Source organism: Bubalus kerabau, chromosome 1, assembly GCF_029407905.1.
Source record: "Bubalus kerabau isolate K-KA32 ecotype Philippines breed swamp buffalo chromosome 1, PCC_UOA_SB_1v2, whole genome shotgun sequence".
NCBI lineage: Eukaryota > Metazoa > Chordata > Mammalia > Artiodactyla > Bovidae > Bubalus > Bubalus kerabau.
This window is the reverse complement of record NC_073624.1, coordinates 193,161,783-193,176,459: the sequence shown is the minus strand read 5'-3', so window position 1 is coordinate 193,176,459 and position 14,677 is coordinate 193,161,783. Positions and strand designations below refer to the sequence as shown.

The 14,677-nt window shown below is 36.4% G+C and overlaps 1 protein-coding gene across 1 annotated transcript in view; it reads left to right on the top strand.

The window, feature by feature from the left end:
- ADAMTS19 (ADAM metallopeptidase with thrombospondin type 1 motif 19) overlaps positions 1–14,677 on the top strand; it is a 276,274-nt gene that overhangs the window by 176,980 nt on the left and 84,617 nt on the right. Inside the window, exons 12-14 of the mRNA XM_055548380.1 lie at positions 4,059–4,189; positions 5,116–5,288; positions 11,361–11,488. Coding sequence (XP_055404355.1) covers positions 4,059–4,189; positions 5,116–5,288; positions 11,361–11,488 — 432 coding nt within the window. The remainder of the gene's footprint in view (positions 1–4,058; positions 4,190–5,115; positions 5,289–11,360; positions 11,489–14,677) is intronic.

Here is a 14,677-nt window from a genome sequence, read left to right as displayed (position 1 = left end):
TAAGAAAATGGTTCCTTGATAGAGAACTTCTGTGAAATATCAGTCAGTTGTTTACAGACTGCCAAATGTGTTTTCTGTGAGCTTATGCAGAGAGTCAGAATTTGGATTTGTTTTAAATTATACACAAAAGTGCAATAATGTGTGTATATTGGGCAAGCCTCATGGTATTATGCTGAGTAATTTATTGCTTGAGTCATAAAACTCTGCACCAGCAATAATTTTCGTCATCCCTGAAACACGAAAGCAGTAATAAACAGAGATAACCAAATATTCAGCCACACGTCTTCAAACATCACACAGTCCATTTGTCTTACTTAGTTCTTCATTAGCAATTTAAAATCTGTTCATTTTTATAATCTGGTGCCCTAAATATTTTTCTATTGTTTTTTTCTTCTGATATTTATGAGAATAAATTGCATTCTTGAGTTCTCTAAGATAAACTTATTCTTTCAGCAATCAAAATTGTAATTATTCATTAAAAATAAATGTTTCATTTCCCTATAATTGTGCTAATGATATTCTCAATGATTCCGTAATGTTTTGTACATTGAAATAACTAATGAACTTCTTGGTTCCTCAGGCCATGTGGGTTTCTTCAACTCTCCATCTGTTCCAGCTGTTGTAGGAGCCATCATGAAAATAGCTTCCAACACTCTGTAATTGAGGGCTATAGGGCTAAAATATTTGGATGCTTGCAACCTCATGCTGAACACTGCTAGCTCAGTACATGGCAATCTGAGAAACAAAGCTGAGAAATTTGTAATGTGTTACAGTCTAGTGATGTTAATTGAGCTGTATAAGTAGTTCACCTAAGAGTATATAATTAAGTCTGAGAAGGTTCCAACAAGAATTTTATGATTCATAGTGATTTTGGAGATAAGGATTTATCTACTATTTATACACAGCCTTTTCCAAATTAAAAGCAGCCTGTTTTCTTTCTCCTTTTCTCTTTATAATACTGGCATCTGTGTTTACATTTATATTAACAGAGGTCTGTGAGTTGATAAATGATTTGATTAAAATCAAGAAGTGTATGTTTTTTACTTGAAATATTTTCTAGGTATGAGAGGATGGAGAAGGAAAGCTAAATACCAAGTGACTAAAATATTAGACTGTTTTGAAGGATGCTGCATAATATATTTTAATTATTTACTTTCCCAAGTTCTTAAGTGACAAAATTATTATCATCATGCTTTATTGAAAAAATGAATGTTATAATATCCTTAGTCACAAATTTACATAAGGGGGCAGTTTATTGCCTTCTTTCTTCCTCTTATTTCATCTAACAATATATATATATACAAGAGGATTTAATTAGACAATAATATTTCCTTTGTCATTTTCAAGGACCTCTTCCAATTGGCTGTTTTCTTCAACTTTCTAGGCATATTCACATAGAAATTAGAGAGAATAGAAATATAGTCAAACTTTTTTAGGTCATGTACTGTTGCAGAAAGAATCTATATTATAAATTTCCTTAGCATTTTCATAGGTCATACTGAATTATTCAATATGAGAAATTTTGAGTTCTTTAAATCTTGTGTAATATATTTTTTAAAACTAAAAAATAGGAATGAAACAAAACATGCTACTAGAAAATTCATGAAAAGCATTAGGATCATTTTACATATAAACCCAATAGAATATATTATATAATAATTAAACAAAGCACTTAAAACTTTCCCCAGCGTTGAAACAAAGCTCCACCTAGAAGACACAAAAGCGGGTTTTCCATAGTTTCACCCAGAGTTGGTTATCTGAAGTTAATGGACTTTAACTATTATACTATGCTTTCTTTGAATTTCACCAATTCCAGGATGCAAATTTAGCTTGTATATCTGTTTCCATTTCTCTTCATCTCCCAGATGTGACTAGTTTAAATGACATGCAAGTCTAGATCTGGGTCTTTCCCGGAATGTTTTTAAGTTCACTGTGAACTCTAGCCCAGCCTTTCAATGCCAGCTTACCACTAAATGGGCAAAAAGCTGTGATACGCACTTGGGGGGTAAAAATAAATGCCCTTCATGTAGGTCAAATCTACTTGACCAATTGAAGTTTGGCAGGATTCACTTTGAGGTTTGTTTTTTTTTTTCCCCCATGAATGGCACAACATCATGAAATCCCTAAAACCAGTAAATTATTTCAAAGTTTTCACAAGGTTTGTTTTTTCCCCCTTTTACAATATTCAGGCTGAATCTTCCTACAAAAATCTCAGTTTATTTAATGTCAATCTTAGCATGTCATTATACTCTGAATTATTGAGGTTTTGTTTTGTTTCTTCCCAAACCTGGATGTAAAACTCTTTGAATCTGAAAGACATTGAATTTTGTTTTAATTTTATTGAAATATAGTTGATTTACAATGTTATCTTAGTTTCATGTATACAGTAAAGTGATTCAGTTATTACATATACATGTATATATTCTTTTTTAGATTCTGTTCCCCTTATAGGTCATTATAAAATACTGAGTAGAGTTCCTTAAATTTGACATTATTAGAGAAAATCTTCAGGAACTATTTATTACATAGAAAAGGACTAACTGGGCTCACACAAAACTTCGTAGCATAGTTTTATAAATTCTTCTAAAAACAAGATTTAAACACGTATTTTCAAAATAAGTTTTAAAGAAACAGATCATTTAAAATCAGAATTGAATTTTGGTGAGATTTCTGGAAACTTACTGATAAAATTAATATAATGATATATAATTTGGTGTTATTAGTATTTTTATTTTGGTTAATCTTTATTAAATCGTCAGTATGGGCTATGCATTGTGCTTAGTTTCATTCAACCTCTGCTAAGTCTATTAGCTATACATGATTTTCATTCACATTTTGAGATGGGAAAACTGAAGATCACAGAATTGGTATGATTTCTTCACAATCCCTTATAAATCATGTTGCCACTGGTACAGAAAATTGTTTAGAACTAGTATGAACATCTTGCTCAACCCTTGTCATTATACAATCACTTATCTAAATTTTTAAATCTTTACTTATTATTTCCAACATTTTTTTTTTGTTCAGTTAATTTTTACCTTTAATATCTTTGCTGTGATCATGATAGATCTGATTTTCCAGGAATAAGGAGAAATTGTTGTGGCTCAGCTGGTAAAGGATCCGCCTGCAATGCAGGAGACCTGGCTTCCATCCCTGGGTTGGGAAGATCCCCTGGAGAAGGGAAAGGCTACCCACTCCAGAATTCTGGCCTGGAGGATCCATCATCTGAATAGTCCATGCGGTCACAAAGAGTTGAACATGACTGAGCAACATAAAAAAAAAAAGAAATTATAATAATCTCTCCATCAAATTCTGGCAACTATTCCTCACTGACCACCAAAAAAAAAAAAATTCTTTGGCTGCTTTTGTTTAAAATTAATGATAAAATAAATATAAAAAAGAAAATGAACATACTCTTTTCTCTTCTGTCATTGCTGTCTTTCTCATGATGGAAAATTAGGGGGGAAAAAAAAAAGCAATGTAAATGAAAGTGCTAAAAGTGAGTCATAAGCTTTGTTTCTAATTGCAAGGAGAGAGAGTACCCTGAAACACTTACATTTCAAATAAAAATGGGTGGATTTGCTAATGTCTGCTTCATTCTCGTCAAAGACATTTATATCTTACCTACCATTGATATCTTTACCTCCATTTATATTACCTACATTTATATCTTACCTACAAAATATGAACCTATTTTTCATTCTTCTTTATTAAATTATTGTTTTTCCTAGAGCATGTTAGTTTTTCTTCCCTGGCTGTACAATCCCCACTCCACCATTCTGTCACAAGCACTGAATTCTCAGGGCTATAATACAAATACCCGTGTCCTATTTTTAGGACAAGACTGTGTGACCTGACATGAGAGCTGGGAGAACTGGACCAGTCAATTATTACTGTGACATTAAGCACGTGCCAACTAATTTTTGGTCTTTTTCAATTCCACACGTTTGGGGCTTTAGCTGACCTGATTTAATCGCAATTCCAGTGACTCGATAGGCCAGTGAATGATTTTCCATTGTGCCCTGATTTGTTCACCTAAGACATAACTTTTGGAATAGTGGTGTAAGGCTGGAGAGTGTACCAGCAGGACCGCAGCACCCGGACTTGCGGCTGGAGAGTGGAGCATGTGGAGTTCCTGTAGCCGAACCTGCAGTTCTGGGATCAGCAGTCGAGAGCGCAAGTGTCCTGGGTAAACGCAACATTCCTGGATTGGGGGAGGGCATTGTTTTCTTCAAGTGTGAAATAAAAAAGGTTTTACTGATAAACCATGTCAGGGACCAAAGACACTTCTTCAAACCCAGTCCACTTTGGAAGATGGAAAAGTCTCTCAAATTATTATGTATAAGAGCTCCCTTTGAAGAAGAAAATAAGACCAACCCTCCTAAGAGCAAATAGTTAAACACTACACAGGTTGTTTTCTTGAGAATAAATCAAATAAAAAACCGTATTGACCCAAGCAGAGAGACATGTTAGGAAAAGTACGTCACCGTTTAAAAGATCCGTGAGAGGAACCAGTAGCTGAGAGGACTTCAGAAACAGAGGGAATGAGGGCAGCATGAATGTCAGTACAAGCTAAGAATGATGAGAAAGGAAACCCTGCGGAGCATGTGTACAGACAAGGAGCATCCAAGATCAGCTTGTTTGGCTCCATCTTTCCTAGTGGTGATCCTAGGAAATGTGTGAGAGTCATTTCAGTTTTATGCTTTGACTTTGGTATGGGTTCAGTGGCCCAGTTCCTCAACAAATGATTTTTAAAAATGTGTGTGAAAACCTTAGAAGCATCTCCTTGGAATTTCTTGGCTACACTCCTCAACGGGAGTGTATTTTGCCCCCAGCTTCTGTCCTTTACCCTTCTATATCATTTTCATAGCAAACGGACTTTTGTTTCTCCTATATTTTGGAAATTAAATGAATCAAATATTAGGAAAAAAATACACATTTTTAAATAAACATATGGATTTCCTACTGTTGCTAATCATTTAATCTGTCCACATTTTCAAAAGTAGATTTAATAGAAAGGATTATCCCTTATTAATACAATGCCTTTTGATTTTTTTTTAATGAGTAGTTAACATAAAATAAGATAAAATTGATTATTTGTACTATCTTTTCTAGGCTAGGTTCTGAAGCAAGGGATTGTAATGGTCCCAGAAAACAATACAGAATATGTGAGAATCCACCTTGTCCTGCAGGTTTGCCTGGATTCAGAGACTGGCAATGTCAGGCCTATAGTGTTAGAACTTCGTACCCAAAGCATGTACTTCAGTGGCACGCTGTCATGGATGAAGGTATGACCGACCAGATCACCACCGTCTTAATTAAGCGGAAGTCTAGGTTTGCAAAGTGCTTTACAATAATGGTAAATGTTGTTTTGTAGTTTATACTATAGGTATTTCAAAACTGCTTTTTCTGCCTTTATGACATGCCTCGGATGGCAAAGAATCTGCCTGCAACGTGGGAGGCCCACGTTCAATCCCTGGGTCGGGAAGATCCCCTGGAGGAGGGCATGGCAACCCACTCCAGTATTCTAGCCTAGAGAGTCCCATGGACAGAGGAGTCTGGTGGGTTACAGTCCATGGGGTCACAAAGAGTCACTAACACTTTCACTTTTGTGACATATAATAACCACAAGCACTAACTAAAAATATATTTTTTAAAGATGGAGGTATTATTATACACAATTTTAAAAGGGTGACAGTACAAAATGCTGGTCAGGATGAAGAGAAATGATCTCTCATGCATTGCTGGTAAGGTAAAATGGTGCAGCTGCTCTGAAAATTAGCTTGGCAGTGTCTCAAATAACAAAGCATGCACGTTAGAAAATGCAGTTGTGGTTATTTATTTCGGAGAAATAAAAATTTACAACCACAAGAAAATGCTGCAAATGAGTGCCCATAGCAGTTTATTTTCAATAGCCAGAAACTTGAAGCAATCAAAAAGTTTCTGAGTAGCTGCAGGATTAGCAAATGAAGGTTTATCCGTGCCGTAGGATGTTACACAGCAGTCCAAGGAACATTCTGTTAACATATGCAGTGACCTGATGGATGTCAGAACGTTATGCAGAGTAGACAAGCCAATCTCAAAATGCCACGTGCTGTATGATTCCTTTTTTATAACATTCTTGAAATCACAATAGTATAGAGATGGAGAACAAATCAGCCATTGCCAGGAGTTGGGGGTGGTGGTGGGAGAGGGGTCGAGGTTCCTGTAAAGGGGTAGCACAAGGTAGAACTCGTGCTCAGTTGCTCAGTCATGTCCCATTCTTTGTGACCCTATGGACTACTGTGTAGCCCACTAGGCTTCTCTGTCCATGGGTTTTCCCAGGCAAGAATACTGGAGTGAGTTGCCATTTCCTTCTCTTAGGGGATCTTCCCAACTCAGGGATCCAACCTGAGTCGCTAGCATCTCCTGCATTAGCAGATGGATTCTTTACCATTGAGCCACCTGGGAAGCCCCCAACTAGAGATCTTTATATAAAATGCAGATTGGTTCATATCACTTTCCCACCTTAAGCATTTCAGAGCCTTCCCATAACTGTTCAGGTAAAGACCAAATTACACATGACATGCTCAGCAAGACCTTCCTTTGTCTGATTCCTTCTCTTGTCTCCTGCCTCATCTAAGACCTCACTCACTTTCTCTTTGCGCTCCAAATACTGCCCTTGTTCCACTGCTTCAAACATAGCCTGCTTTCTTCCCCAACACATAACCTCTAAATGTACCGTTTCTTCAGCTGAGCGAAAATAATAACAGTCTTCTAGTCTCACCATCCTTTTAATAAAAGTTAATTCTGTATTCACAGATGCTTTGACCACAAACTTTGGAGTCCTCCCTTTCCTTTACATTCTCTTTTACTATGCCTTTGAAATAGCAGTAAAGTCACATTATCCCTATCTTTAAAATATATCCAGAATCTAATGATTGCCCAGTATCTCCAGACCTGACCACCTGATATAAGCCACTGTGCCTTGCCTGTGTGTTTATAGTAGTCTGATGTTTATGTTTGTGTCCCTATATCTCCTTCAGTCTCAATCATAGCCAGAAGGATACATTAAAAATATCAGTCATGTCACATTATTCTTCCATTCTGAAGGCAACAAAATGAGTTTTCCCAACTCACTGAAGGTCCATAGTCCTTCTAATAGCCTATGAGGGCCTTCCTCCCTGGCTTCCTGTTACCCTCTTGCTTCATCTATACTGACCATCACACCCTTCCACCAACAGGCTCCCTTGCTCTCCCTAGAATAAGTCCAGGGCCTTTCTGTCTTAGTGTCTTGGAAAGTATTGTTTTTTGCTGGTGACTCCTTCTGGTCTTTTCTTAAATACTAACTCAATACCTTTCAATACCCTGCCTTATTCTTTTTTTCACATAAGCTATAGTGATCTGTCATAGTATTTTTATTTTATTAGTTTCAGTTCAGTTCAGTCGCTCAGTCGTGTCCAACTCTTTGCGACCCCATGAATTGCAGCACGCCAGGCCTCCCTGTCCATCACCAACTCCCGGAGTTCACTCAAACTCATGTCCATCGAGTCAGTGATGCCCTCCAGCCATCTCATCCTCTGTCGTCCCCTTCTCCTCCTGTCCCCAATCCCTCCCAGCATCAGAGTCTTTTCCAATGTTTTGCTCCCCCAATAATGATTGTAAGAGCAAGACTTGTATTTTATGCATTTCTCTGTCTTTAGCTCTGTAAACAGTGCCTGAACAGAGTAAAAAAGTGCAAGAATAGTATCAGTTTTGGTAAGTGACCTATCCTGGTCCGTCTTCTCACTGAATGTTCCTCTTGGGATGATGTTACTTATTCACTAGGTTTTATTTATCATCCAAATGCTAAAAGAACACAGGCATTTATCTCCAACTAGATCTGTCTGCCCTGAGCGCCTTAGCTGTTTACCTGTATGTTGCCTGAACTTCTCACTTAGCGTCCCGTTCATCTCTAACTCAACATGATTCAAGTTGAACATATCCCTTCCTCTGTTCCTGTCTTTCGCTCCCACCATCTGCTCCTCTTATTATTCTCTCTCACGGAGAATAACATCACGATTTGCCTCATTACCAAGCTAAGCTAAAATCTTTCTGCCTCAATCTCCATCTGCCTGTAATCAATAAGCAAGCCCTATTTGTCCAAACTTCTCTTTGTTGGCCAGCATCTTTGTTCATGATTGCACCATCTCTGACCTGGATTCTTCAAACAGCTTTCTTACTGTTTCTCTGAACCTCCTCCAGCTCCTGCTCCTCATTTCAGACAGGCTGGCCTTTTTGAAGATCAGAACTGTTGGTCAGGATGCCAGTGAGTACCCTTCCATGAGTCCGGTTGCTGTCAGGGCCAGTCTCAAACTTTATTGCCTGGTTCAGAAAGCCATTCTTGTGGCCTGTCCACTTTAACGTCTTTGGCCTCACTTCCATCTCCAGCACAGCCAGGCTGAATTTCATTTCCTCCCTCATATACATCATGTTTTCTTATTTCTGGACCTGTAAACATGCAAGTTTCTTGGCATAATATCCTTTCTTTCTCAGGCTTTAACCTCTTTCCCCTTTTATTTACCTTGAAAACTTCTACTGATTTTTGGATTCAGTCTATGTCAAGTACTCCAGGAAAAAAGAATACCCTTGGTCTTCAATGTTGGATCTGTATATACCCCTTCCAAGTACTCCAGCAGACCATGTTGTCACAGATTTAAATGTCCCTATTCCCACTGTTGTCTGTGCCTCATGTACTGTCTGGCAATTATTAAGCTTCTGATGAATATTTGCTGCATAATATTTAAACATCTTGGGTTGACCAAAAAGTTCATTCTTGTTCCTGAACAAACTTTTTGGCCAGCCCAACAGTATTTTTCTTTGTAAAAATAAAATCAGTATGACAATTCATGAAAATCATCGTCTGATCTTGGGTTAATCCTATCTCTGCCTCTAAGTAGCTGTGTGATTTGATAATATTTAATTCATTTCAAACCTGTTTACTCATGTGAAATAAGAAATAAGAAACAGTTTCCCTCCAGATTACAAAAAAAAAAAAAAAAAGGTAGGATGGGGGGAAATTCCCTCATGGTCCGTAGTTAGGACTCTGAACTTCCACTGCACGAGACATGAATTCAGTCCCTGGTTAGGGAGCTAAGATTCCCACAAGCCAAGTGGTACAGCCAATAAAAAAAAAAATCAGAGTTGTATGAGGATCGATTTAAAATACCAAAGCTCTTATAAAGTGTTGTTTATCATCAGAATGATCTATAATAGATACATCATTAGCAGGGTAGCACTTTTGATAATTTTGCAAAATGTACTAATCAAACACATCAGTCAGTCTATGATGAATAAAATACATAATAGTTTTTATGTATTAGAGCAGTATGGAACAAAATGAAATATATAGGTCTTTATAAAAATGCCCAAGTCTTTGGCACTTGAGAATGGAAGTGGCTATTTCTATTAATACATGAATCTCTGGCTAGGAGAATTATAGTGAACATTTATTTTTAGAGGAAAAAAAAAAGATGCATAGCTTTAGCATTCAGGTATTTTGCATGCTCTGTGCTTAAATTTGGCTGATATCCATGTTTAATGCATATCTTGGAAAGGGTTGATCTCTTAAATCAAGACAGAGCCTGCCTGCCAAGTACTGGCATGTTACATGGATCACTATAATGTCACAATCTCAAGGGTACACTCCAGGAAGGAAGATTGGTATCAAATGTTTATGTCATCTATAAAGCTAAAGTAAGTACAGTGAATTGACAGTATGTTGTAAAAGGAGAAATACAAAGATTTTTTTATCTAATTTCATGCTTAGAATGTGAATGAAATTTTTTTGACTAATTCCTTTCGACATTATTCATATATCTGGTTTGCTACTCTCTTCAATGAAGACTCCAGAAAGAGAATTTTATATATATATATATATATATATATATATATACACACACATACATACATACACATACACATACACATACACACACACATACCAGTATTAAAGTGTTGCAATTACAGCAGCTGTTTTTAAGTCCAAAGATATGACATAGTAAGCAGTCATTGAATAAACATAACCTACTTTGAGGTGTGAGAGCACATTGAAATGCTTTATTGCAGCTTATAATGGCATCTTAAAGGAAAATTTCAAAACCATGCACATTAAAGGCCATGTTCCAACTCCCCAAAATTATTCAGAGCAGTATTCAGAAGCCACATGTGAAAACTGTTTGAAATGTTCAATTCTGAAGGCTCATTTAACTGTCTGTCTTCTCTTTGCCAAGTGATACCCTGTTCCATGCCTCTGGCTGTTATTTGGTATTTATAGAATCCCATCAGCATACGTGGAACTTTACTGAAGACATAAGTGAAGATCAGTGTCAGAGACTGTAAACTATTTTCCATTCTATTTATATGAGCTTAATAAAGAGTAAAGGGCCTGACTGGTGTCAAGCCAATAGAGTAGTAATGTAGCCTGGAAATTGCTCTGAAGTTTCAGATTTGGATAATCTTACTACTGGTGTTACCAAATACTACAGCTCCTCTGCAGAATACTTAGAAATAGAAACAGCACTTAAAAAAATATTATGCCAGTCTTTGAGCCTGAAAGTCAAGTTTTGTGACTCTAATCACCCTCCTTTATTGCTTAAGGAAGCTCTGAGGAAGATTGCCAGCCTTTCAAGAATTCTTTACCTAGAACAGTAAGTCTCACCCTAGTCATCATACATCCCAACATGCTTTCTGAGTAGACAATAAAGAGGGTTGACTGCTAGCTAGCACTTCAGCAGTTGGACATTCTAGTGCATGTTCTCATGGGATTGTATTGCATTTCTAAACATCCTCACAGTGGAAAATCTTATAAGAACTGTTCATCGTAGAAGCTCTTCTTTCTCCCTTTAGTAATTTTTCTCTTAGAAATACCAAATACATAGGATTGAAAATTAGTGTATTGGAATTTAGAAATGAGACATCAAGAAAAGCTTCGTGAATAAAATAAATCTTAAATAAGCAGAAATTGGATATGTTCTTATAATTAAAAGGGGTTCATGCCAAAAGATATAAGAAGAAATTGGGAGAGTGCAAAATATTTTTCACAAAGAATACTTGGTCTGTGTGTAGTAGAAGTTTAGTGCCAAAAATAATAAGTGATATACTTAAAAATAGTTTGAAGACACAATTCTTTAGAAGGAGGTTAATATTCACTGGATACCTGTTTTTTCCCTGGCATCATCTCATTTACTACTCATAATAACTCTCTAGTATTATCTACTCTAGTAGTACATTACTTATTTAACATATTATATTTTTTACTCAAAACTATTTTGAAAAATAAAGCTTGAGATAAAAATAATTATGGATCGACTTTTGTTCATTTCTTTTTATCCACTCTGTAGAAAAGCCGTGTGCCTTGTTTTGTTCTCCTGTTGGAAAAGAACAGCCTATTCTCCTATCAGAAAAAGTGTTGGATGGAACTTCTTGTGGATATCAGGGATTAGATGTCTGTGCAAATGGCAGGTGTCAGGTAAGACTTTCCAAAAGGGTGAGTGTCTGCACTGAGGGAGGCTTGGGGGACCTTGGAGCAGCTGCACAGTATGGTGGAAAGCACTGTACTAAGATTCAAAAGATTTTAATGTAGTCCTGCCTCAACTGTGATCTTCAGTAAGTCTGATCAACTTTGAAGTCCATTCTTTAATCTGTATAGTGAAGGGTTCAGACTGGAAAATCTATAATGTCCATTTCTAGTTGAAAGAATCTGACATATTTATTCAATAATGTATGTATTACAGGCCTGAAAAATTATGACACTTTGGGCATTTTATGTCAAAATATTCCAGACCAAAAACTCAAGCACTCCATTTCTCCATGTCTTGTGTCCAAGACTGAGCCATGTGGCAAAAACCTATAAAATCAGTCTTATTATTCATTAATGTTAAAATATTATCTACATTCTTGTATCAGCTGATTTTTAAATGTATATTCAATTTTTATTGTACTTAAACATGTCATTTGTCTTTTTGTTTTCTTTTTAAAAATAATCTCCATCTGTTATATGCATGTATGTGCTCTTCTTTATCATTAGAAAAGTAGTCATTCTGTTCAAATAAATAGCATAGTGGAAAGAGCGATGGCTAAAGCTCTGGATTTTGCCAGTTACGGGTCTGCCACTCTCACAGTTGCCTTCCCCTGGATGATAAATATGCGGGAAATTTAATGCCAAGTGTTTTCATGATCAATGTGTATATAGGGGGGGGAGGAGGCAGGATTGAGCACAGGGAGCAATTGGGCTGGCACAGTCACAAGACCTCAGCTAGCTTCATTAGCTAGCTTCGTGTAGTTGGGATGGCTCTTCAAAGTTGTCTCCATCCAGGGAGAGAAAACCAGACCTTTTCAACCCCTATTGTCTACTAGTGTTTGGATACAAACTGTCCCAGGGGATGAGGGGGCTATGACCTTGGGAAAGGCAGTTTTCTTTAGGCTAAGCATTTTCTTAAAAGGGATGAAGGTTAAGAGCCATAAACTGATACATTTCCCAGGCCTGGGAGGAGAATGTGCATCCTTTAGTAATGAGAGAGGTATCTGAGTAGAGCAACACTCAAAATCCATGGCAGCCGCTAGCAAACTATATTCTTGGGAAAATCACTTAAAATACGTGTGCATCCATTAACTAATCTGTAAAAGGAAATAGGCCAGTGATCATTGACTTTTTTGTATAATACACTCCTTTGAGAATTTGATAAAAGTTTTGGTTTCTTCCTCTAAAAATGCATGCCTGACCACATAAGCACACACATACACCAAAATTTGAAAACAATTACAAACTATGGATTGATCAGTCCGTGGTCCAGTAGAAGTATATAGACTTCTGGGTAAAAACTTGGAAACAATCTGAAACTTAAATGGTTTACCAGCTCTTAGATTCTTTATTTTGCCAGCATGCTATAATATTTAAAGCATAGAATCATGCAATATAATTGGATATAAGAAACAGCCTTATAATTACATATTAATTTCCTTAGTAGCCTGGAATATATTTTTCATCCGTTTAAAAATCATTGCAATTATTTACCTATAAACACTTGGTTTTCAGAGCTCTAAGTTGTGCAGTTAAAACTTTCATCTTTATTTCATCATTTTATGTAAATGTCAGATTAGTATGACTTAAATGAGTTTATTTTTCAAAGAAAATTATTTTCCCAACTATATGCCAAATACAATAGCTTACATTGCTATGCTTTTCATTTAACAGTATTGTGTAAGCCAGACCTTTTATAGAGTCCCTAACTATTAAAATAACAGCAACAACAACAGAAAATTCTGTGTAAGTGTTATGTGAGTCTGATGATTGTACTTAAAGTTCTGTGAAGTGGATTGTTACTTCTGATCGCTTTGGAATACTTCACCATTCTGGCTTTTTAACTAAAATGCTTCATTCAGTCTTTTAATATAATTAAAAACATGCTTCCTTTTTTTCTTTCTGACAGCTCTCTATACTGAGTTTGGCTGGAGTGTTTTGTTTTATCCTAAAATATACATTGACATTGAAAGTCAGTTTCTAAACTTGATGAGTTGACGAAGGAGAGCAATTGAAAAATAGACAGCTTTCTCCTGGTGACCCAGTTGGCCTCCCTGCCATTTATATCCTGGCAAAGCATAGAGAATGCTGTCTTCTATATTATTGTGCTATTCCCCTGTCTTCAGCTACCAGTGGTACCTCAGGCACCTACCACCAGTTAAACAGTGTTGTCTTTTCCAAGACATTCATCCTCAATTTTTGGAGTTATGTGGGCATATTTTGAAAAGTGTGGCTACTTGTAACTACTGATTACAAAATGTGAATTTTTTCATCCTTATTTTAAATGTACATGGTTATTGAGCCATGACATGATGTCTATCCCTGCCTTTTGTTTTAGGTTTTAGAAACATATACTGTCCCAATTATAAGGATTACAAAAAGCTAGCAGACAACTAGGTACTCATTTATTCAATCAATGATTACTGAACTACTATTTATTGAGTTTATTGTATTTACCAAGAAAGAAGCTAGATGCTATGGGTAGAATAATAAAGGTGCTTTCTGTCATTTCAAAACCACTGTAATCTCTCTCAATTTTCTCCTCTTTTGTACATGAAGGAGAGATTTTTAACCCCAGGAGTCTCTGGTCTTTTCATGGCTCTTGCTTAGTGAACTCTTCCCATGACTTTGTTGTATTTTGAGAATTTCCTGTGGTGGCCACCTCTTTCATCCAGAATCATTCTATTTCTTCCCAGATAAGCTTTGATTCGCTGATCAGAGTTCTCCACTACTGCATTGCTTTGTCTACTTCTTGACACTGATATACCCGCCTTGACAAAAAGAAAGGATACCTTTTTTATGCAGGTGTAATGTGATTTTTGGTTTCTCGGGATATTCATCCTGCAGCTGTGTTTTCTAATCTGCTTCTTCCCCCACCCAACACCAACCACAGAAAAAGACCCTAGTTTTGTTTCTGTTTTATCTGATATTTTAAAATTTTATTTAAGTAATTTTAACTTGTTATAAATGGATGTATCGTCAGTCAGTTTTGCAGCTTCTTCTTGATCAAGGGTAATTTATTTCAGCTACCACCAACATTATTAACTTCTACCCTTGGAGTAAATATCGTCTTTTCTGAATATCAGTGGGAGACCCACATTATTCACTAGAAAAGAGTCTATATTTTAATCTAAGAAG